The following is a 23,857-nucleotide window of genomic DNA, read 5'->3' on the forward strand; positions in this document are numbered from 1 at the left end:
TCAGGAGAAGATAACCGAAGTCATTAGATGGACATTTGCTCTTCAAAAGAGAGCGGTAGGTGAAATAGAAAGATGGGATGGGGGTGTCCAGATACAGGTGGCAGGTAATCATTGTGAATTAGTTTTTAGAGAGGTTGAAAACATTAGATGAGGGCAGAGCAAAGAATCCCAAGAAACTCTAATATATAATAAAGGGGTGGAGAGAGAAGCAGCAAGGAAACTGAGAAGTCTCTATCCTGAAGAGGGATGAAATCCAGGAAAGAATGTTGTCAAGAGCCAGGGAAAGAGGGATTTCTAAAAGAAGGGCATAGGTTATGGTGTCAGCTGCTTGAGGAAGTGGAGTAAGATGAGGCCTGTAGAGTCTGGGAGCAATTAGAAGGGCTTTAGTAGCCTTTTGCCAGGGGATTTTATTTTTCGGTTGAGGGAGAAATCTAATTGTAGAGGACTAAAGAGACAGATTGGGGAGGTGAGGATGTGGAAATAGAACTGAGTCTACTCAGTCTAGTTATCTCAAGGAACTCATCTGTGAAGGGAAGAGGAGGGGAGAATGCATTTTCTGTATTATTATAGGTGACAGTATTGCAGGTTTATAACAGTTGGCAGTTGTATCAGTATCTATATTGACCCGTCTGTGCTTTTACGTAGATTAAGTATGGCTTAAAAATTTTTTTAATTTTATTTTTAATTTTGTGGGCATATAGTAGGTGTATATATGTGGGCATATAGTAGGTGTATTCATGGACTACATGGGCTATTTTGGTATAAGCATGCAATGCATAATAATCACATCATGGAAAATGTGGTGTCCATTCCCTGAAGCATTTATCCTTTGTGTTATAAACAATCCAACTATACTTTTTTAGTTATTTTTAAATGTACCATTAAGTTATTATTGACTATAGTCACCTTGTTTTGCTGTCAAATACTGGATCTTATTCATTGGTTCTATTTTTTGTACTTATTAGCCATCACCATTTTCTCCCCATCACCCCTCTGCCCCACCAACTACCCTTCCCAGTCTCTGGCAACCATCCTTCTACTCGAGTTCAATTGTTTTGATGTTCCCAAAATAACTGAGAACATTCAATATTTGTCTTTCTTTGTCTGGCTTATTTCACTTAGCATGATGATCCTCACTTCCATCCACATTGTTGCAAATGACAGAATGGTGGAACAGTACTCCACTGTGTATAAATACGTGTTCTTTATCCATTTATCTGTGGAATGGACAGTTAGGTTGCTTCCAAATCTTGGCTATTATGGACAGTGCTGCTACAAACATGGGAGTGCAGCTATCTCTGTGATACGCTGATTTCTTTTCTTTTGGGTATAAATCCAGCAGTGGGATTGCTGGATCATATTTTCGGTTTTTTGAGGAACCTCCCAACTGTTCTCCATAGTGTCTGCATTAACTTACATTCCCACCAACAACAATTCACAAGGGTTCCTTTTTCTCCATGTGCTAGACAGCATTTGTTATTGCCTGACTTTTGGGTAAAAGCCATTTTTAGTAGATTAGATATGTTTAACCAAAGACATAAATGAACTTTTTATTTTTTATATTTTAAAAAATGAGTGAAATGTAAAATTAAAATAGCATATTTGTTATTTCTTGGATATTTATAAAAAGATAAAATGGTTTGTTAATTTAGCCTCTACATTTGCCTAAAATAGCGGCACATGGTATGTGCTCAGTAATTGTTAGCTATTATTATTCTCATTGATTACCTCTTTGGCACTCATTTAAAAGACATAGGAATTCTCTCTACCCTATGTCTTTCTCTCACTAATCACTAATGTTGGGGATTTCTGAGAAGGTCTCCCAAGCGGCTTTCCCCTTTGCTGGCTGGATTCTGAACAAGGATGCAACAAAGTGTGCTCAAGGGGCATTTCTCATGTGGCCAATGGAGAACTCAAATGCTATGTGAATTACTGATAGAGTCCAGGTTAAAGGTGGTAACTTAGAGTGAAGTTGAGTGGGGCTGTCAACCGAACCCCAGAATGAGGCAGACTCACCAGCAGTCACTGGTCAAGGTTCTCAAGTGAGAAACGAAAGAGTAGAAAAGAACTCAGTATCTACATGGCCTGTTGTCAAGAGAACCAAATGGGGTGAGCTAAGCATGCCCAATTATTCTCCCTGAATTTACAGATCAGATTTGTCACTTCACCTCTGCAGAGACTCGGTGAGCTTCAGGAGTGGAGAAGAGACCAATGTGTGCCTAATGAGAAAATCCCTCCTCAAGGAGTAGGAGGAGTGTTGCCATAACAAATCTGTAGAGGGAGTCCACCTCCCAGGCTCCTGACTCCTTCATTCCCTATTGAAAGTGGTCATTGTGGAGGACACTGTTCAGTGCTGCTTCTCTGTTCTTTCCTCTCATTTCTTTTATTTTCATTCATTCATTCATTCATTTTTTGAGACAAGAGTCTTGCTCTGTCATCAGGATGGAGTGCAGTGGCATGATCTCAGCTCACTGCAAACTTCTCCTCCCAGGTTTAAACAATTCTCCTGCCTCAGCCATGTGAGCAGCTGGGACAACAGGCACGTGCCACTATGCGCAGCTAATTTTTTTTTGTATTTTTAGTGGAGACGGGGTTTCACCATGTTGGCCAAGATGGTCTCTAGATCTCTTGACCTCGTGATCCACCTGCCTTGGCTTCCCAAAGTGCTGGGATTACAGGCGTGAGCCACCGTGCCTGGCCACTCTCATTTTTTTAATGCACAGTCTGCGCCTTATACTGCCTTCTATTGTGAGCAAATTCTCCTATGTCTTAAATATTTTTCTAACCTCTTCCATCACTTTTCTCTCTAAATGAATGTTGAGTTTCCACTTAATTGCCTACTTTACTTGCAACTCTTTGTAATAGAGGTTAATTTCCTCATTTTCCTCACCTAGCAGCCAGTGTGAATATTTTGAATCTTTACCAACTGCTATGGACACCTAATGGTTCAAATGCCAGCCATAAACATCTAATGTGGTGCCAGAAAACACTGGCTGAAAAGGGAGCCTTGTCACACAGGGATAAGAGGGAAAATTGTCATCCTCATTGCAATGTCTTCAGCATTGTTTCCCTGTCTCTGAACCGCATCTTCTTAGAATTGAATGCATCCATTATTCTACCCTTTCATAATCTTACTCCTGCTTCTTCCTGATCTGTATGTGGGACATGCTTCTACATTCCTCATCCATTCAAGTGTCCCATTTACCTTTTCTTTTCTTTTTTGAGATGGAGTCTCCTTCTGTCACCCAGGCTGGAGTGCAGTGGTATGATTCCAGCTCACTGCAACCTCCACCTCCTGGGTTCAGGTGATTCTCCTGCCTCAGCCTCCAAATAGCTGGGATTACAAGTGCCTGCCACCATGCCCAGCTAGTTTTTTTTAATTTTAAGTAGAGATGGGGTTTCATCATGTTGGCCAGGTTGGTCTCAAACTCCTGACCTCAGGTGATCCACCCGCCTTGGCCTCCCAAAGTGCTGGGATTATAGACATGAGCCACTGCACCCAGCCCATTTATCTTTTATTCTCCATCCTTTTCTCAGCTATTATTGTTGGTGCCAATATCCATATTCATAACTTTTTATATTTTGGTTTCCAGCTTTCTTTTTACTTCATCTGTAAATGCATTTAATCCCTGTTCTAAGTCCCATAGACCTGGTCACACTGGGAGTCAGTTAACATCTCCTGTCATCTTGGCATCCCTGAAATAATCTCCAGGAGATCAAGGGCAGACTGTTATCCAGAGTACACATTTTATTTTATTACATTCAACCTGGCCATGTGCATCCGAATGCAATTGGTTTTGCCCTATTAGTTAGTGAAGAGCCCTCTGTTGTATCAAATCAAATCAGAATTGTTTACAACCTCATCAGTAAAACAGCTCTCCTTCACATTAAAGTTATGAGTCCTATCCAGGGGGGTGCCTTCCTTTATTAGCTCATTATATCCTGGACCTATCTATCTACTATTATCTAACTTTATAGTTTTATCCAGTTCATTTTGATTTTTTACTATTTATCTTTTAAAAGTTTTACAGTTTTATTAGCTTTATGGTTACAGGTGGTTTTAGTTACCATTTCATCCAGTTACCAGTTCTTCCAGTTATGGATGAATTGTATAGTGGTGAAGTCTGAGATTTTAGTGCACCCATGACTTGAGTAGCATACATTGTGTTCATTTTGTAGGTTTTTATCTCTCACCCCCTAATAACCTCCCCCACTTCTGGGTCTCATATGTCCATTATATCACTCTACATGCCTTTGGATACCCGTAGTTTGTCTCCCGCTTATAAGTGAGATGATATGGTGTTTGGCTTTCCATTCCTGAATTACTTCACTTAGAATAATGGTCTCCAGCTCCATTCAAGTTGCTGCAAAAGACATTATTTTACTCTTTTCTCTGGCTGAGCCTGCCTTCCTGCCTGCCTTCCTTCCTTCCTTCCTTCCTTCCTTCCTTCCTTCCTTCCTTCCTTCCTTCCATGAGATAAACCAGAAGACATTCTTGTTTGGGCTCTTTTCTTTTTTTTTTTAAATTATACTTTAAGTTCTGGAGAACCTGCAGGTTTATTACATAGGTATACATGTGCCATGGTGTTTTGCCACATCGGTCACCTGCCATCTGCATTAGGTATTTCTCCTAATGGTTTGCTAGTATTTTGTTGAAGAGTTTTGATCTAGGTTTACCAGGGATATTGGTCTGTACTTTTCTTTGTTATGTTGTTTCCTGGTGTTGGTATCAGGGTGATAATGGCGTCATAGAATGAGTTAGGGAAGATTTTCTCTTTCTCACCTAACATAAGGATTCTTACAGACTCAAGGTAAAGAGGTGGAAAAATATATTCTATGCAATTGAAAACCAAAAGTGAGGGGAGGAGTAGCTATTCTTAGTTAAAACAGACTTTAAAGCAAAAACAATAAAAAAGACAAACAAGATTATTCTTTAATAAGGAAAGAATTAAACAAGAATATATTATAATCCTAAATATATATGCATGTGACAAATTCCTTTGGCGTTTGCTTGTCTGAAAAATACGTCATTTCTCCTTAATTTATGAAAGTTAGTTTTGCTAAATACAAAATTCTTGGCTGATGGTTTTTTTTCTATTTAAGGAGGCTGCAGGTAGAATCCCAATTCCTGTTGCCTTGTAAGGTTTCTGCTGAGTCTGACTTAGCATTCTGTTAAGTCTGCTGCTAGTTCACTAAGTTTTTCTTTATGGGTTACTTCATGCTTTTGTCTCAGTGCTCCTAGAACTGTTTCTTGCACATTGACATTAGGCAGCCTGATGGCTAGATGCTTTGGTGAAGTCCTTTCTGTAGTGAATCTCCCAGGACTACTTTGTGCTTCTTGTATTTAAATGGCTAAATCTCTAGCAAGGCTAGGGAAGTTTTCCTCAGTTATTTCCTCAAATAGGTTTTCTAAACTGTTGTATCTTCTCCCTCAAGAACACCAGTGATTCTTACATTTGGCCCTTTTACATAATCCAATATTTCTTGAATTCTTTGTTCATTTCTTTTCCTTCTTTTTTCTTTAATTTTATTTGGGTTAATTTGAAAGCCTTGTCTTTCAACAGACCTTTGACAAGGCTCTGACATTCTTTCTTCGACTTAGTCTATTCTTTTGTTAAAACTTTCCACTGCATTTCGTAATTCCTTAAATACATATTCCATTTCCAGAAGCTCTGATTTTTTAATCTATCTCATTAGAAAATTTTTCATTCATATCCTGAATTGTTTTTAAAATTTATTTATGGTATTACTCACCTTCTCTTGTATCTCCTTGAGTAATTTAATAGTCATCCTTTTGTATTCTTTATCTGGTATTTCCAAAGATTTCATCTTGGTTTGGATCTATTGCTGGAGAGCTAGTGTGATCATTTGGTGTGCTGTAGAAACGTGTTTTGTCATATTGCCAGAATTATTTTTCTGGCTTCTTCTCATTGCAGAAGACTATTTGTTCTAATTATTTTTGAATTTATTTTTGATTCAACTATGTGTTTTTGAACACGCAACCTTCTGATCTGGAGTCAGACGCGCTATCGTTGTGCCACAAGGCCTTCAACTATGTGTTTTTTTAAATTTCTTTCTCTTCCCTTGAGGATGTGACTTTCATGATGATAGTTTATTGTAACCGAATTCAGCTCTGCATGCTTTCAGGGGTGAAGACTATAGAGAGAGTCTTGGTATGACGGCTTTCTCAGATACTCGTAGTAGTAATGCGTGTGTTGCGTGAGCAGGCTCACTCCCTCCTGTGGCACTGGAATGGCAGTGTTCTCTGGAAAGTTATCTGCTTCACCAGTGATGTGCACTTATTTATTTTACCCAGTATTTTATTTACTAAGTTCAACAGTTCAGGCTTCAGGCAAGTAGTGGAGGTATACATGAGTTAAAAACCAACTGTGTCTAAAACAGGTGGGTAATGTAACACCCACTGATGCACAGAGGTCCCAGCCTTGACAGAGGTAGCTGGGGGATCTCTCAGGGAAGTACACTGAGGTCTTTTCAAGGGAAAGGGAGGAAGCTACCTCAGCCCTTCTGTCAGGCCAGCAGGAAAGCCGCACCACCCAATGACTCTCCTGACCCAGTTTCTTGGCTATTCAGATTACAGAGGTACCTCTTTTCATCTGTTGGAATGCCGATGTTCCAAATAGAGGGGAACAGTGACTCGACCCCTCATGTAAGCCGGAACCTGGAGGGCACTCCTCTTGTGGGGATGCAGTTACCCTGAACTGTTCTAGAAAGGCTGTCTATAGGTGTACCCATGCCAAGTTCCTGTGGGAGAAGCCCCAGGAGTGTTTGCAATGGTGCGTGAAGGGAAGAAGTCCCCTTCTCCAAGACCCTTCATGAGTACCAGGGCTGCCTGACAGTTGGGGCAGAGCTGTAGACTTTCTCCACTGAGCCCACCATTATACCCATGCCTCTGCTGAAAGAAAGTTCCCCCAGGTGGAATGTCTGGGACTCAAGGCCGGCCATCTTCACTATTTTATTTATTTATTTATTTTGGGGTGGAGTTTTGCTCTTGTTGCCCAGGCTGCAGTGCAGTGGCTCCATCCCGTCTCACTGCAACCTCTGCCTCCCGGTTCAATCAATTCTTCTACCTCAGCCTCCCAAGTAGCTAGGATCTCATGCACCTGCTACCATGCCCAGCGAGTTTTCTTTTTTTTTTTTTTCAGTAGAGTCTATGGTGTTTCACTATGTTGGTCAGGCTGGTCTCAAACTCCTGATCTCAGGCGATCCACCAGCCTCAGCCTTCCAATGCCAAGATTACAGGTGCCCACCACCACACCCAGTGAATTTTTTGTATTTTTAGTAGACACGGGGTTTCCCTATGTTGGTCAGGCTGGTCTCAAACTCCTGACCTCAGGCAATCCACCCACCTCCACCTCCCAAAGTGCTGGGATTACAGGTGTAAGCCACTGCACCCAGCCCTTCATTCTTTTGTCCCACAGGTTGCTCCCTTAATGTGGAGCACTCCCTCTTTCCCCTAGGGAATCCCTGAGGGCCAGACTACTGTGACTGCTGCTGCTTCTCTGGGTCTGGCCACCCATGTGGACTGCCACAGGCCAGGCTGATGCGGGGGAATGTCCACAAGGGATCCAGTGATGTGACCTGTCCTGAAGTCTCACAGCAGTGGGTGCCAGCACCAGCTTTGATGGAGGTTGCAGAGGGGTGGTGTAGACTCTGTGATACTCCTTGGTTATAAATAGCCTTAGTGTGTTGACTTTCTCACATGCCGTGCATAATAGTAACAAACAGGTCACATGGGCAGACTCAGGGCCTCTTGGTTAGCCAGAGTGATGCAGGTAATGGTAACAGGTGAGGTCACACAAGTTTCGCCTTCCTGGTGCAGTGTCATTTGGCTTGCAGATGCTATCATGGACTGTGTTAGCTGGCCTCCAGCTAGGAGGCGGCACTTGGAAAAGAGCTGTGGTGGTAGCCGTGGGATTTATGCTTGTTTTATATTACCTAGGGGAGGTACTCTGGTATCCTAGGAATGGGAGAGGCCGTACTAGAGCTCCCAAAAGTTTCTGTTTTTTTGTGTTAAGCTACCAAGAGGAGAGATGGAGTAAAGCCAGGAGGGAAGTGGGTCAGGTAAGTCCATGCTCTGGCTCTCCATGGGTGGATGCAAACAGCAGCCCTAGTGGGGATTGGAGGGAGGTTCTCTGGCTGCTGGAATTGGAGGACACTTCGTACAGCTGCCTCTGCTTCACAGAAGAATGCAAATGAGGAGCGGGGGTTAGCAGGCGGCAGTAAGCCCCACCCAGCTTCCCTGCACTTGCCAAGGCAGGTCCCACATCTGCAACATTCCACTAGCAGCAGTAGCTAGCTAAGTTCCAGACAGTCTGCGCTCAAACTCAAAACTGCCCCAGGCCATAAGCCTTCCCAGTGGAGATGGAAACTGCGGGGTTTTCAGGTCATGCCCCTCCTTGTCTGCCCATGAAGCAGGGGCACTCAGCTCTTGTGCCTGTGGCTACAGCTCACTTGCCAGGTGCCCCTCGGTTCTGGCCAATGGGGTTCATCCCCACTCAAGTTTACATCATGTATCTCAGTTGGGAACTTCTCTCAACCTGCAATCCCTACCTGAGTGAGTTGGCTGACCTCTGCGAGGTCTCCTGTGAGATAGGATGGGAATGGCTTCCCTCCATCCCTCTGGAGACTGGGAGTGCACACACACAGCACATCCCAATATGGTTCCTTCTCATCTAGTCTGCATTGCTCACTACATCTGCTCCAGAAATGGGTAGGGTTAAGGCCTTTCTCCTGGCCTGGATTGCCAGGTTCCCCAGTGTATATCCCGTAGGCAGTTTCTCCCCTTCTCACACTCTGGGGACTTACGATTTTTGGCTTGGCTCATAATGTGCACTGCAGCCTGCTGCTTCTTTCAAAGGGTGTGGTGTCTGTCAGTTTTCCTGTTAAGTTCCTGTGTTGCTTCTTGGAAATAAGTTCACAGTATGAATCTCTACATACTATTTTGTCTTTCCAAGTGGAAGAGGTGTGCTAACAATCCACCATCTAGAAGAAAACAATTCATTCCGTTTATATTGCTTGATCTACGATATTTCAACTTGATTATTTATTTGATTTTTGAGACAGAGTCTTGCTCTGTTGCCCAGACTGGAGTACAATGGTGCCATCTTGGCTCACTGCAACCTCCACCTTTTGGGTTCAAGTGATGCTTATGCCTCAGCCTCCCGCGTTGCTAGGAATACAGGCACATGCCACCATGCCCAGCTAATTTTTGTATTTTTAGTAGAGATGGGGTTTCACCATGTTGGCTGGGCTAGTCTTGAACTCCTGGCCTCAAGCGATCCACCCACCTCGGTCTCCTAAAGTGCTAGAATTACAGGTGTGAACCACTGCGCTGGGCCCCAATGTGATTATTTTAAAATTCACATCCTCCAGTATTTTCAACTGTTGAATTCTCCAGCTTTTAAACATTTATCTTTTTTTTTTCCTGAATTTTTACATCTTCCTTCTAATCTTCAGTTGCTTAAACCCTTCCTCTTTTCAGACTCCGTTAACCCCTTCTCCCTCGTTCGGAGCCCATCATAAGATACTTCAGCAGTGTCAGGACCTTGAATTTCCTTTCCCCTTTTAACTTCCTCTATTTTCTGGTCTCTGACATTGCTGGGTCCACACCCTCTCTATTCCTTGCCTTTAATCTTGGACTCTGCCTCGTGTTGCACTAGAAAGTGAAAAATCATAACATTGATTCTTTCTACTTACAATTGATATTGTGATTTTCAATGATTTCACCACCTTGCCTATTTTATCTTTTAATTATTTATTTTTTAGATTTTATGTTTGTTTTATTTAACTTTTATTTTCAGTTTAGGGGTACATATACAGGTTTGTTATATAGGTAAACTGATGTCATGGGGGTTTGTTGCACAGATTATTTCATCATCCAGGCATTAAATAACCAAACAGTTATTTTTTCTGATCCTCTCCCTCCTCCCACCTTCTACTCTCCATTAGGCCCCCAGTGTGTGTGGGTATCCTGTATATATCCATGTGTTCTCATCATTTAGCTCCCACTTATAAGTGAAGACATTGTATTTGATTTTCTGTTTCTGCATTAGTTTGCTCAGGATAATGGCCTCCAGTTTCATCCTTGTTCCTGCAAAGAACATGCTCTCATTCTTTTTCCTGGCGGCATAGTATTCCATGGTGTATATGTACCACATTTTTTCAATCCAGTCTATCATTGATGGACATTTAGGTTGATTCCATGTCTTTGCTATTCTGAATAGTGCTACAATGAACATACTTGTGCATGTGCCTTTATAATAGAATGATTATATTCCTTTGTGTATATACTCAGTAATGGGATTGTTAGGTCAAATGGTATTTCTGTTTTAAGGTCTTTAAGAAATTGCCACACTGTCTTCCTTAATAGATGAAATAATTTGTACTCCAACCAACAGTGTAAAGTGCTCCTTTTTCTCCTCAACCTCATCAGCATCTGTTATATTTTGATCTTTTACTAATAGTCATTCTGACTGGTGTGAGATAGTATCTTGTTGTGGTTTTAATTTTATTTCTCTAATGATCAGTGATATGGAGCCTTTTTTTTTAATATGCTTGTTGGCTGCATATATGTCTTCTTTTGAAAAGTTTCTGATCATGTTCTTTGCCCACTTTTTCTGGTGTAGTTTATTTTGTCCTTGTAAATTTGTTTAAGTTTCTTGTAGATGCTGGATATTAGACCATTGTCAGATGCAGAGTTTGCAACAATTTTCTCCCATTCTATATGTTCGCCCTGTTGATAGATTGTTTTGCTGTGCAGAAGCTCTTGAGTTTAATTAGATCACATTTGTCAATTTTTGCCTTTGTTGCAGTTGCTTTTGGTGTCTTCATCATGAAATTTTTGTCCATTCCTACGTGTAGAATGATATTGCCTAAGTTGTCTTTTGGGGATTTTTATAGTTTTGGGTTTTACATTTAAGTATTTAATCCATTTTGAGTTTATTTTTGTATATGATGTAAGGAAGAGATCCAGTTTCAATCTTTTGCATATGGCTAGCCAGTTACCCAGCATGTTTATTGAATAGGGAATCATTTCCTCATTGCTTGTTTTTGTCAACTTTGTCAAAGATCAGACAGTTGTAGGTGTACAGCCTTATTTCTGAGTTCTCTATTCTGTTCCATTGGTCTGTGTGTCTATATAACCATGCTGTTTTGGTTACTATAACCCTGTAGTATAGTTTGAAGTCAGGTATCACGATGCCTCCAGCATTGTTCTTTGTGTTTAGGATTGCCTTGGCTATTGTGCTCTTTTTTTTGGTTCCACATTTTAAAATTAATAACATTCCATATGTATTTTAAAATAGTTCTTTCTAGTTCTGTGAAGAACATTATTGGCAGTTTCATAAGAATAGCATTGAATCTATAAGTTGCTTTGGGCACTATGGTCATTTTAGTGATATGATTCTTCTTATCCATGAGCATGGAATATTTTTCTATTGGTTTGTATTGTCTCTGATTTCTTTGAGCAGTGTTTTGTAGTTTTCCTTGTAGAGATCTTTCCCTTCCCTGATTAGCTATATTCCTAAGTATATTATTTTTGTGTGTGTGGCAGTTGTGAACAGAAGTGTCTTCCTGATTTGGCTCTTGTCTTGTCTATTATTGGTGTGCAGGAATGCTAGTGATTTTTACACATTGATTTTGTATCCTGAGACTTTGCTGAAGTTGTTTATCAGCTTAAGGAGCTTTTGGGCTAAGACTGTGACGTTTTTTGGATATAGAATCATATCATCTGCAAACAGGTATAGTTTGACTTCCCCTCTTTCTATTTGGTAGCGCTTTATTTCTTTCAGTTGCTTGATTCCCCTGGCCTGGACTTCCAATATTATGTTGAATAGAAGTGGTGAGAGAGAGCGTCCTTGTCTTGTGTTAGTTTTTAAGGGAAATGCTTCCAGCTTTTGCCCATTCAGTATGATGTTGGCTATGGGTTTGTTGTAGATGGCTCTTAGTATTTAGAAGTATGTTCCTTCAATATCTACTTTGTTGAGAATTTTTAACCTAAGGGGTGTTGAATTTTGTTGAAAGCCTTTTCTGCATGTATTAAGATAATCAGGTGGTTTTTGTCTTGTTCTGTTTATGTTATGAATCACATTTACTGATTTGTGTATGTTGAACCAGCCTTGTATCCTAGGGATAAAGCCTAGGGATCATGGTAAAATAGCTTTTTCATTTGCTGCTGGGTTTGGTTTGCCAGAGTTTTATTGAGAATTTTTGCATCGACGTTCATCAAAAATATTGACCTGAAGTTTTTTCGGTCATTGTTGTGTTTCTGCCAGGTTTTGGTATCAGGATGATGCTGGCCTCATATAATTTAGGGAGGAGTTCCTCCTCCTCAAATTTGTGGAACAGTTTCATCAGGAATGGTACCAACTCTTCTTTGTACATCTGGTAGAATTAAGCTGTGAATCCATATGATCCTGGGCTTTTTTTGTTTGTTTGTTTGATAAGCTATTTATTACTGACTCAATTTCAGAGCTCATTATTGGGCTGTTCAGGGATTCAGTTTTTTTCCTGGTTCAGTCCTGGGAGAATGTATTTGTCCAGGAATTTATCCATTTCTTCTAGATTTTCTACTTTATGTGCATAGAGGTGTTCATAATATTCTCTGTTGGTTGTATCTCTGTGGGGTCAGTGGTGATATCCCCCTTGTCATTTCTGATTGTGTTTATTTGAATCTTCTCTCTTTTCTTCTTTATTACTCTAGCTAGCAATCTATCTATTTTATGAATTTTTTCAAAAAATCAGCTCCTGGGTTAGTTGATGCTTCAAATGGTTTTGTGTCTCAGTCTCCTACAGTTCTGTTCTGATTTCACCATGCCTATTTTAAAAGATTTTGATCTTTTTTTGCTCAAATGTATCATACTTTTTTAAAAAAGAAAATGTCTGCCAAGATCATAACAGCTAATATTTATTGAATATTTATATGCTAGATCTACACTAAGTATTTTACATATATTACCTTCTTTGACCATGGTGTGGCCATTGGAACAATGTAGTAATATGTGGCTCAATACCATAGGTTAATATCCTAAATGTTAGTTTTTAGTCTTTTTGGATAACCATGATTAAACTTTTTAAATATTAAAATCCACCATGCTATATCTTCTTTAGAATCTAAAACAATACATACCATGATAAATTTCACTTCAATCTTTATAAGACAAGAATGCTAATGATTTGAAATGTCAGCTAGAAGACAGGGTATCAGGAACTTTGATTATATTTTTTACTCACTGGAAAAATGTGAACTGGAAATACACTAATAAGTTCTGTGCTATGGATGACATGGTTTAAATTTTCATGCTAAACTTATTTAATTTGAGATTGTGTTAATTATCCATTTATCAGCATAATGATGTTTAATATAGATCTTTATTAACATATTGTTTCAAAGACCAGTAAAATTGTCAAATCTAATGAAAACAAGAGTTCAAAGATAAAATTCTATCTTCCCTTTTTTTTACGAGTCTCTTAAAAATTCAGGGCACCTTTCTAAAAGCCTTTAGAGAAGATTAACTGTTAACATCATCATTTAAATCTAATGTTATCACATTTTACAATGTCATTGTGACACCATGTTTAGCTTTAGATAGTTGAGCTTCCTAACCATATTATAAAAGTACTAAATGTATTTTTCCAAATCTAATAGCGGAAGATTCAACTGTTCTCTTCTTTTTCTGTATTGTCTAGTGCAGCACATTCCAAGTGAACTTTCTCCATTGATAGAAATGATCTCTATCTACACTGGTTAATATAATAGCTGCAGCTATATGTGGCCTATTGAGCACTTGAAATGTGACAAGGCAACTGATAATGTGAATTTCAAAATTCACTCATTTCATTTATCCTAAATTTAAATTAAATAGCCATGTGCTGCTGGTGTCTACCATATTGGAATTACAGCTTTGATGTTCTTTTCAGCATAGTCAGCCTGAATTCTGAAGACTTTACTCTTTTCTCCTAATATGTTGTAATACCTCTCCTGGGGGTAGGAATAATCTTTTAAAGTCTTATTCTTGTACTAAATAAAGCATTTTCTTTTATTACAACCCAATTGATAATTTATAATTTAGGGTTTTACCATAAACCAAAAAAATATATATACTTTTGTAGTACAAATGCCCAATTGGAGATTTGATTCTGGGTGATCATTACACAACAGAGGATGGGATATCTCTGCCAGGATGGGTGCTCAATAAATGTTTGCTTATACTGAGCAAATGAAAAACTATTTTATTTTAACCAGTGCTCCTCTACACACTCACGCACACTATTTCCTTTCATATCTGTATACTGGAAAAAGGAATAATAACTTACCTGAAGGTATAGTTTCTTTGAAAGGTAGGGGCTTTTGCTGATTTAAAACCAATACTGGTTTGTACTTACCTCCATAATTCCTTTCTACTATGCTTAAATGATGAAGTACCATTTTATGGGTCTTTACCTTCTAACACATTTTGTGTTACTTTTTTTAAGAATAACTGGTCACTTAAAAATGTTTATGTAATTGATATCCAAGATGGCTGAATAGGAACAGCTCTGGATTGCAGTTCCCAGTGAAAATGCAGAGGGTGAGTAATCACCACATTTCCAAACGAATTTTTACTGCCCACAGACCAGGAGATTCCCAGGCAGAGAAGCATCACGAGTTGCCAGCAAGGCTGTTTTAGTTGGCACAGCGGGTCTCCCCACAAAAACTCATACATATCGAGGCACTGTTTCAACAGGCGACTGGAATGCCTGGGAGACAGAGTCGCCCATTCAACTGAAAAAAAGGGGACTGAAACAGGGAGCCAGATGATCTGGCTCGGCCAGTCCCACCCTCACAAAGATCAGCACTCTGAAATGCTCTGGATTCAGAGTTTCACAGCAAGCAAAGCTGGACCCTGGACGGTCCAGCTCTGTGGAGGGACAGGCGTCCGCAATTGCCGAGGCAGTGCACCACTACAGAGGCAGTCTGCCATTTCTGAGGCAGACCACCATTATCGAGGCAGTTCTAACTATACTCCTATAAACAAAACTGCAAGGAAGTCCACGCAGCAGTTGGGCAGAGCCCACGGCAGCTCAGCAGTGCCTCTGCTGGCAGGCTGTGATTAGGCTAACTCCTCACTGGGCAGGGCATCTCTGAAAAAAGGCAGCAGCATAACAGATCTTATAAATAAAACCCCATCTTCTTAAGACAGAATACCTGGGGGAGAAAAGGCAGTTATGAGTTCCACTGTAGCAGACTTAAGTGTACCTGCCCAGCAGCTCTGAACAGAAAAACGGAACTCACTATAAGAGAGTCTCTCTATAAGAGACAGACTCTCTCCTCAAGCAGCTCCCCAACCCTCCAATATCCAAAGAGACACCTCATAAAGGAGAGCTCAGGCTGACCTGGCAGGTATCCTTCTGGGACGAAGATAGCAGAAGAAGCTGGCAGCAACCCTTACTGTTCTGCAGCTGGTATAGGTGATCCCCAGGCAAGCAGGATCTGGAGTGGACCTCCAGCAGACCTCCAGCAGAGAGACCTGACTCTTCAAAGGAAAACTAAGAAACAGAAAGAAATAACTTCATCATCAACAAACAGGACATCCACTCAGAGACCGCATCTGAAAGTCACCAACTACAAAGACCCTGTTAAATAAATGGTGTCGAGAAAACTGGCTAGCCATGTGCAGAAAGCATAAACTGGATCCCTAACTGACACTGTACACTAAAATTAACTCCAAGTGGATTAAAGACTTAAACATAAGACCTAACACCATAAAATCCCTAGAAGAAAACCTAGGCAAAACCATTCACTACATAGGCATAGGCAAGGACTTCAAGGCTAAAACACCAAAAGCATTGGCATCAAAAGCCAAAATAGACAACTGGGATCTAATTAAACTCCGGAGCTTCTGCACAGCAAAAGAAACAATCATTAGAGTGAACCAGCAACCAACAGAATGGGAAAAAATTTTTGCAATCTACCCATCTTACAAAGGACTTATATCCAGAATCTACAAAGAACTAAAACAGATTTACAAGAAACAAACAAACAAACCCATTCAAAAGTGGGTGAAGGATAAGAACAGACATTTTACAAAAGAAGACATATATGAGGCCAACAAACATATGAAAAAATGCTCATCATCACTGGTCATTAGAGAAATGGAAATCAAAACCACATTGAGATACCATCTCACACCAATTCGAATGGTGATCTTTAAAAAATCTGGAGTCAACAGATGCTGGAGAGGATGTGGAGAAATAGGAACACTTTGACACTGCTGGTCAGAGTGTAAATTAGTTCAACCCTTGTGGAAGACAGTGTGGCAATTCCTCAAGGACCTAGAAATAGAAATTCCATTTGACCCAGCAATCCCATTACTGGGTATATATCCAAAGGATTATAAATCATTCTTTTATAAGGAGATATGCACACAAATGTTCATTGCAGCACTGCTTACAATAGCAAAGACTTGGAACCAACCCAAATGCCCATCAATGATAGACTGGACAGGGAAAATGTGGCACATATACACCGTGGAATACTATGCAGCCATAATAAACCATAAGTTTATCATGTAGGGACATGGATAAACCTGGAAACCATCATTCTCAACAAGCTGACACAAGAACAGAAAATCAAGCACCACATGTTCTCACTCATAGGCTGGTGTTGAACTATGAGAACACATAGACACAGGGAGGGGAGCATCACATACTGAGGTCTGTGGCAGGGGGTAGGGAGTTTTGGGGAAGGATAACATGGGGAAAAATGCCAGATATAGGTGATGGCGATGAAGGCAGCAAGCCACATTGCCATGTATGTACCTATGCCACAATCCTGCATGTTCTTCACATGTGCCCCAGAACCTAAAGTGCAATTTTATATATATATATATATATATATATATATATATATAAAAGAAATAACCCAAGGGATATATATATATGTTAAAATTTAAAAAATGTTTATATAGTTGTAAAAAATGACTCAGTTTAAAAAGGGTAACTTGTGTAAGACAGATTCTATAGTAGGCATCATCCTAGGTTGATAATATAGTCAATAAAAGTGTCTGTATGTATCATAGTAATAAAGGAGTGAACTGAAGCAGCTGAGATGTTAGAATAAGTCAATTGTCTAAAAATACAAATGCCCACAGATATGTTCAATAAAGAAATGTTTTAAGTGAAGAGTTTGAAAATCTGGTTGATCACTGGTTATCAATGGTCTTAGAGGAATTTAAGTTTTAAAATGTTTATAGGATAATTGAGAAAGTACCACTAAGCCAAACACAAATTTAAAGTTTCTTCTTACAAAGCATTCGACCTGTTGCCCAAGACAAAGCTTTCATCTTTCAAGATGAAAGAATTAAAATGAAACTAGAACACTGAAGGCTACTACAGAAGCATGCATTTATTTGGGCATATGGTAGTAATCCACTAACCACGTAGTTATAATCTATTTGAGAATAACCAGAACAGATTTTCCAGACAAAGATTCTGCCTGATCAACTTGGTTTTTACTATGGAAAATCAAAGATGCAGAAAAGCACTCATATACGGATGTTTTCTTTTTTATTTCAAAGCCACTTCAGCGTCTCTTTTAAAAAGTTTTGTCTTCCTTCTTATAATTAATAGATAGTGCTTCAGATGGTAAATGCCATAAGTTTCAGTGATCAGTTTCTTTATTTCTATGCAGTAAAAAAAAGACCACTTTGGAAAATACATTTGTGTGCATTTCATTACAATAAGTGTTAGCAACTCAATTTCAAAGGAGTATAATGTGTGATTTAGTTATTGATTGAGTTAAACTACAGACATTGAAGATGCACAATCAAGTTATCTGAAATAAAAGAGTAGGGAACATGTATAAATGTTTTGTACCCAGAGACACTCAAGTGCTTCTTGATTGAGGACATCTGATTTCTAGCTGGCTTTTGCAATTAAAAATATTGGAAAGAAATTTCAGTAGCTTAGTCAAATTTACTTGTTGCAGAATGGCTTATAACTACCGAGAGAATTTTCAGTTAATATAATTGAAATTATTTAGTTCTGCTTTGTGACAAATGAAATTATTAGTTATCAGGGAAAGGCAATTACATATTTGGCCTAAAGTTAATCAATATGAACACAGAAAAGCTGGAGCTCAAGCAGAATCAGGACCTAAACTACAGTTTTGTAAAACGAGGTCAATTGTAGCACCTGTGGAATAAATAGACCTGATAGTAAATAAAAGAAAATAAATTTTTTAATCATACTGTTCTCAGAGATTTACAACATGCTTTGAACTTCTTTTGGTATTTAAAAATTATTTTTTATGATTTCATACATAGCTTTTTTTTAGTAAGTCATAGAATTTGAGAGTTTTGTGTTAGCTGACAATGGAGTAATATAAGCAGGTTGCAGGGTAATTGGCCTTTTGTATATGACTGTGTGTGGATGCTTGTTCATGGTATTTTAAAGCATATGCAGAACTTCAGTGTTGATTCCTCTTAGCCAAATCTAATGGTTGACAAATTGTAGTTATTGTTTTCTGAATTAAACTAGAGACTAGAGATTTATAGTTGTTCTCATGAAAACATGAATTTTTAACAAAGACTTATGATTGAATATCTATGGCTGAGAATTCCACCTACTGTGACCAATGAGTGAATATTTGTTGAAATTAACCACAGCAGAGTTATTGGCATTGAGACAGGGGCTCAAATAGATCAGATATCCAAAAGGAAATTATTGAGAGGTTTGAAAGACAGTTGTGGCTGTGGCTGTGCCTGGTTGCTTGGTCCCATATCCCTGAGTAGAGCGGCAGATTTATGGAGGTAGGGATCATCACACTAATGTCCAAGTGAGAGTTGGACACTCTATTCTTTTATGAGAAGATATAAAGTGTGGTAAACAGAGGCTTCTTGTACCTGGGGTTGCCTCTAATGAGTCATCTTCTTTCATCACTATCATTCATTGGAAGTTGTTGGGTAATAAGGCACTTGTCTGTCTTTGTCAGCATATGCTGATGCTCAGTATGAATACAGAAAAGCTGGAGCTCAAGCAGAATCAGAATGTTTTAAAGTGAAGTTTTATAAAGTAAGGTCAATTTAGCACCTGTGGAATAAATAGAACTGACAGTAAATACAAGAAAATAAATTTTCTAATCACACGCTCTTCAAAGAGAATTACAAAATGCTTTGAACTTCTTTCTGTATTTAAAAATTATTTTTTACTATTTCACACTTAGCTTTTTTCTGATCAGCAAGGTAGACATGTGCCTTCTTACACCTCTAAACCTCAAAGATCCTGGACAGTCACAGTAATTCCATTTTCCCAAGTTAAAGCATAAGTTCACTTTCACAGTCTGCTCTCTGGGGTGATGCAGGATTGAGGAGTAAAGAGCAGTTCGATTCCTTAAATCATTGGAGTTGTTTCTGACTGATCCGTATATTAAAATCCAGCTCACCAGTGGGCTTGAGGCTGGATAAGTGGGCTTTTACCAGGGCCCTACCGAGAGCAAAAAGGAATGTGTGCATTGATTCATACTCCTATTCTCAAGGGCCTTTGCTCCTACTGGAATGTTAACCACATTAAAATGTATTTCCTAAACATATCCCTGATTATGGAGTTTATAATCTAATAATCTGAAGGTACATTTCTATGTTAAATGCAGAAATTACTATTGAAACAAAGACGTTACCTTTAAATGAGAATATAAAGAACAGCAATGACTTTTACCCAGCTGTATTTGTTACTAGACATCGGTCAGGCTTAAGCCCAATAGTACCCTGCCGAAGCAATGCACAGTTGGAAATTATTTTCCAACTGTTTGAGTCATTGCTAATGTTCTGCTTTTTCGTTACAAGAGAAGGAGTTTTTGGTTACAAGAGAAAGTAAGACATTGGTAATTTCCATTTCTAAAAAAATTATTCGGTGTTTTTTTGGAAAGAAAAGTAATATGACCCTGTTATAAATCCTTAAATGGTTTAAAAATAGATAAAAATTAGGTACTTACTGTGCTCTTAGTGGTTCTTTCCCACTCTTTCTATGTATATAGATAAAATGAGAACAATATATTTGGATGTGCATATATACTATACATAAACTATCAAAACTTGGTTTGTAATTTTACATTCTATCATGGACATCCTTCTTGAAAGCCTTCATGGTATATAGGTCTGTGTTTTAAATTTTGATCGTTATTACCAATAAATCCTCTGAATATTATAGCTTATTCAAAATATCTATTTCTTACAGGAAATGGACATATATATGTGTGTGTATATATATATATATATATATATATGTTTTTACAAGGAGTCTGCCTTGTGGAACTGAACATTACTTGGTCGGCTATGATTATTATGCTAAAGGAAGGTAGAAATTTTTGTGAATGTAATTTGAATTTCTAACCGTGGTTGTTATTATCTCTCCACAGGGCCCATTTGGAGGCCAGTGCTGAGAAGTGGAACAGGTTGCTGATGTCTTTAGAAGAACTGATCAAATGGCTGAATATGAAAGATGAAGAGCTTAAGAAACAAATGCCTATTGGAGGAGATGTTCCAGCCTTACAGCTCCAGTATGACCATTGTAAGGTGAGTGGATAACCTAGAGTGAGCAGCTTCTTTGTTGCTTTTTTCAAGTTCTAATGAGGTAATTACTTGAAATAAAATTCTAGGTAAGTATCAGAGTTGAACCAATTTTCACAGGATTCTGCATCCCCATGTCTGCTTTTAATTGTTAGTATTTAGACATTTAAAGTACATTCATTGTTTCCATTTGTATTAAATTTTTATCTTCATATTTAACTAAACTTTTTTTCAAACAGTACCAGTATCTAAAGTATAATACTGCTTTTAGCTTATTTTATGAACTTTATCTTAATTTCTAACAGATTTTAGAATCTTAATATATTGAGTTATTTTTTTGAGACCAAGTTTTGCTCTTGTTGCCCATGCTGGAGTGCAATGGCACGATCTCAGTTCACTGCAACCTCCACCTCCCACGATTCTCCTGCCTCAGCCTCCTGAATAGCTGGGACTACAGGTGCCTGCCACCACGGCCAGCTAATTAAAAAAAAATTTTTTTTTAGGCGTAGTCTCCCTCTGTCACCCAGGTTGGAATGCAGTGGCATAATCTTGGCTCACTGCAACCTCCGCCTCCCAGGTTCAAGTGATTCTCCTGCCTCAGCCTCCTGAGTAGCTAGGATTACAGGCAGGTGCCACCATGCCTGGATAATTTTTGTATTTTGCTGTTCTTAAATTACTGACCTCATGATCTACGTGCCTTGGGCTCCCAAAGTGCTAGGATTACAGGTGTGAGCCACTATGCCCAACCTAAATTTGTAGTTTTAGTAGAGGCAGAGTTTCACCATGTTGGCCAGGTTAGCCTCAAATGCCTGAACTTGAGTGATCTGCCAGCCTTGACCTCCCAAAGTGCTGGGATTACAGGCATGAGCCACCTCACCTGACCTAAGAAAATTTTTAAACAAATTAACTAACTTAATCTTAAATTCAAAAGTCATCGAACCATAAGGAATTACAAACTATCTTGTTTATGTTTAATAAAAGTGAAAAATAAGGCTTCTAGGAAATAAAACAGGTAATGCAGATGAAGACCACACTATTTAAGATTATTTTATGTGTTTTACTTTTCTGAACAAAGCTCTTTCTTTGAATTACATTTTTATGCTGCTCAAGTTTCTGTTCCTATGCAAATCTGTACTTTTACTCTGATTAGCAAAAAGATATGCTGAAATGTTATCGACTGACATTAATTCTTAGATCCTTCTATGATTAAATTTGTGCCTTGTTCACTTTCCATTGATTTATTTAATATCCCTTCATGCCCATTTGCTTGTATATTACTTATCATCTTGTTTTATTGTATTTTTTTACTGTTCACATGTAATGAAAGTTCTCATTCTAAATCTGGTCATTTTAATGTGACATTATGATTCTCTTTTCATTTTAAAAATGACAAACATGAATCCACACATCTCCTAAAGGAAAATGTCATCTAAGTAATAAGTTGCTTTAATACAAAATGATAAGACCCTGAAATTTATTTATTTGATTTTGAACCCTTGTGACTAGATTATTAAAACTAGCGTTTGGGCGTATTTTTTCTTTCTACTTGAAGCAGGAATATGATAGAGAAATAGCTCCAAGATAAGAAAAAGGAAAACACTGTTGGTGTATGATACACAAGATAATAGTAATAGAAGATTTATATGACCAATTTAAGAAAATCACATCTCTTCTGACTTTTTCTAACTTTTGTTTCTATTAATTATTCAAACAATATTCCCTTTTTGTGGGTTACAGTATTAGAGATGAAATAGAATAACACAAAGCTCTTCTAATAGATGTGCTCTGTAAGGAATACAAGCTGCTTATGGCCATATACGAATAGCTTTTACTGAAATCCAAATCTTGTGGTATGAAATGATTTTCCTATTCTGGCCTCAGCACATAAAGTACTTATTGGCCTCTCCAGTCAGTCCTGTCTGTATTTTGGCCCCTCCCAGTAAGGTAACCTGGATTTAGGTTGTGTTTTGCTCTATCTTAGTGCACTGCATGCAGTTGCTTGGCTTCAGTCCTTTAGATGTAAGCCTTTAAGTAATGAAGCAATGCAATTGGTTCATTTATTCAGCAAGTATTTATTGAGTTCCTAATATGAATCAGCATATTCTGGTCACTGGTGGATCAGTAATGAACAAAACCAGGTTCTTACCTGGTTACGAGAAACAGACACTAGACAAATGGGCAATAAATATATATGTAATATATATGTCTCATGGTAATAACAAAAGCAAAGCAAAGTCAAGAAGGTAGAGGAGGATGGGGCATTATAGGCTGAGGAGCTATTTTATATGGAGAAGGTCAGAAAAGTGTCATAAATCAGGTGATTTTTAAAACAGAGACCTGGAGTGATGTAGTAAGCACTTAGTGGCCCCTCTTGGAAGCAGGAAATTTAGGGAAAGGAGGCAGAAAGCACAAAGGCCACAGAGCATGTGATGTTTGGGGTATATTTGAAGAATAGCTTGGAGACCAATATGGTTGAAATAGCTTAGTAAAATACAGTAGGTAGGAGATGAAGTTGGGGTGGTGGGTGGGAGAAGGGGATTCAGATCATGCGGGTCCTTAAATATTCTTTGTTCAGGACTTTGGCTTTTACTCAATGAGAGAGGAAGCCATGGAAGATGTAGGTGTGATCTATAGTGCTGTGATCTAATATTACGTAGCAATTTAGGTTAAGTTATGAAGAGTAGAATATAGAGGAGTTCAGCACTGTTCCCGTAATCCAAGTGACAGTGACTTGGAAAAGGGTATAGCAGGAGAGATGATGAAGGGTCACTGGTTTCTGAATCCACTTGGAAAGAATCAACAAAATGTGCTGATGGACTGGATGTGTAGCATGTGAGAGGAAGAGTCAAAGATATCAGAAGTCAATGATTTTTGGACAAAGCAAATGGAAAATGGAAGTACCATTTAGAAAGAGGGAAACTCCTGGAGGAGCGGTCTGGGAAGGAAATGTAAGAGCTTGATATTTGACATGTTAAGTTTATAGATGTTTAAGCAGTTGGATATGTAAATCCGAAGTTAAAGAAAGATCAGGATTGGAGATCAAAATTGTTAGCCTGTATATCAGCCTTGGGATTGGATGAGATCAGATATAGGGAGAGATTGTAGCAAGGGGAAAAAAAAAGTTCTAAGCAATTAGCACTGAGAAGTCACAACGTCAGAGTTTGGAAAGATGAGGAGACTGAGAAGGAAGAGCTAGAAGGCTAGAAAAACCAAGAGAGAACAGAGTCCAGGATGCCAAAGGAGGAAAGTGTTATGAAGGAGGGCATGATCACGAGGATCAGATATTACTGAGA

The 23,857-nt window shown here is 38.8% G+C and overlaps 1 protein-coding gene across 15 annotated transcripts in view; it reads left to right on the forward strand.

Annotated features, from left to right (window-relative positions):
• Positions 1 to 23,857, forward strand: part of UTRN (utrophin) — a 578,097-nt gene that overhangs the window by 395,710 nt on the left and 158,530 nt on the right. For all 15 annotated transcript variants that reach the window (XM_008995200.5, XM_078370245.1, XM_035296914.3 and 12 more), the window contains one exon: positions 20,414 to 20,570. In XM_008995200.5, the coding sequence (XP_008993448.4) occupies positions 20,414 to 20,570 (157 nt within the window). The remainder of the gene's footprint in view (positions 1 to 20,413; positions 20,571 to 23,857) is intronic.

The sequence above is a fragment of the Callithrix jacchus genome, chromosome 4, assembly GCF_049354715.1.
Source record: "Callithrix jacchus isolate 240 chromosome 4, calJac240_pri, whole genome shotgun sequence".
Taxonomy (NCBI): domain Eukaryota; kingdom Metazoa; phylum Chordata; class Mammalia; order Primates; family Cebidae; genus Callithrix; species Callithrix jacchus.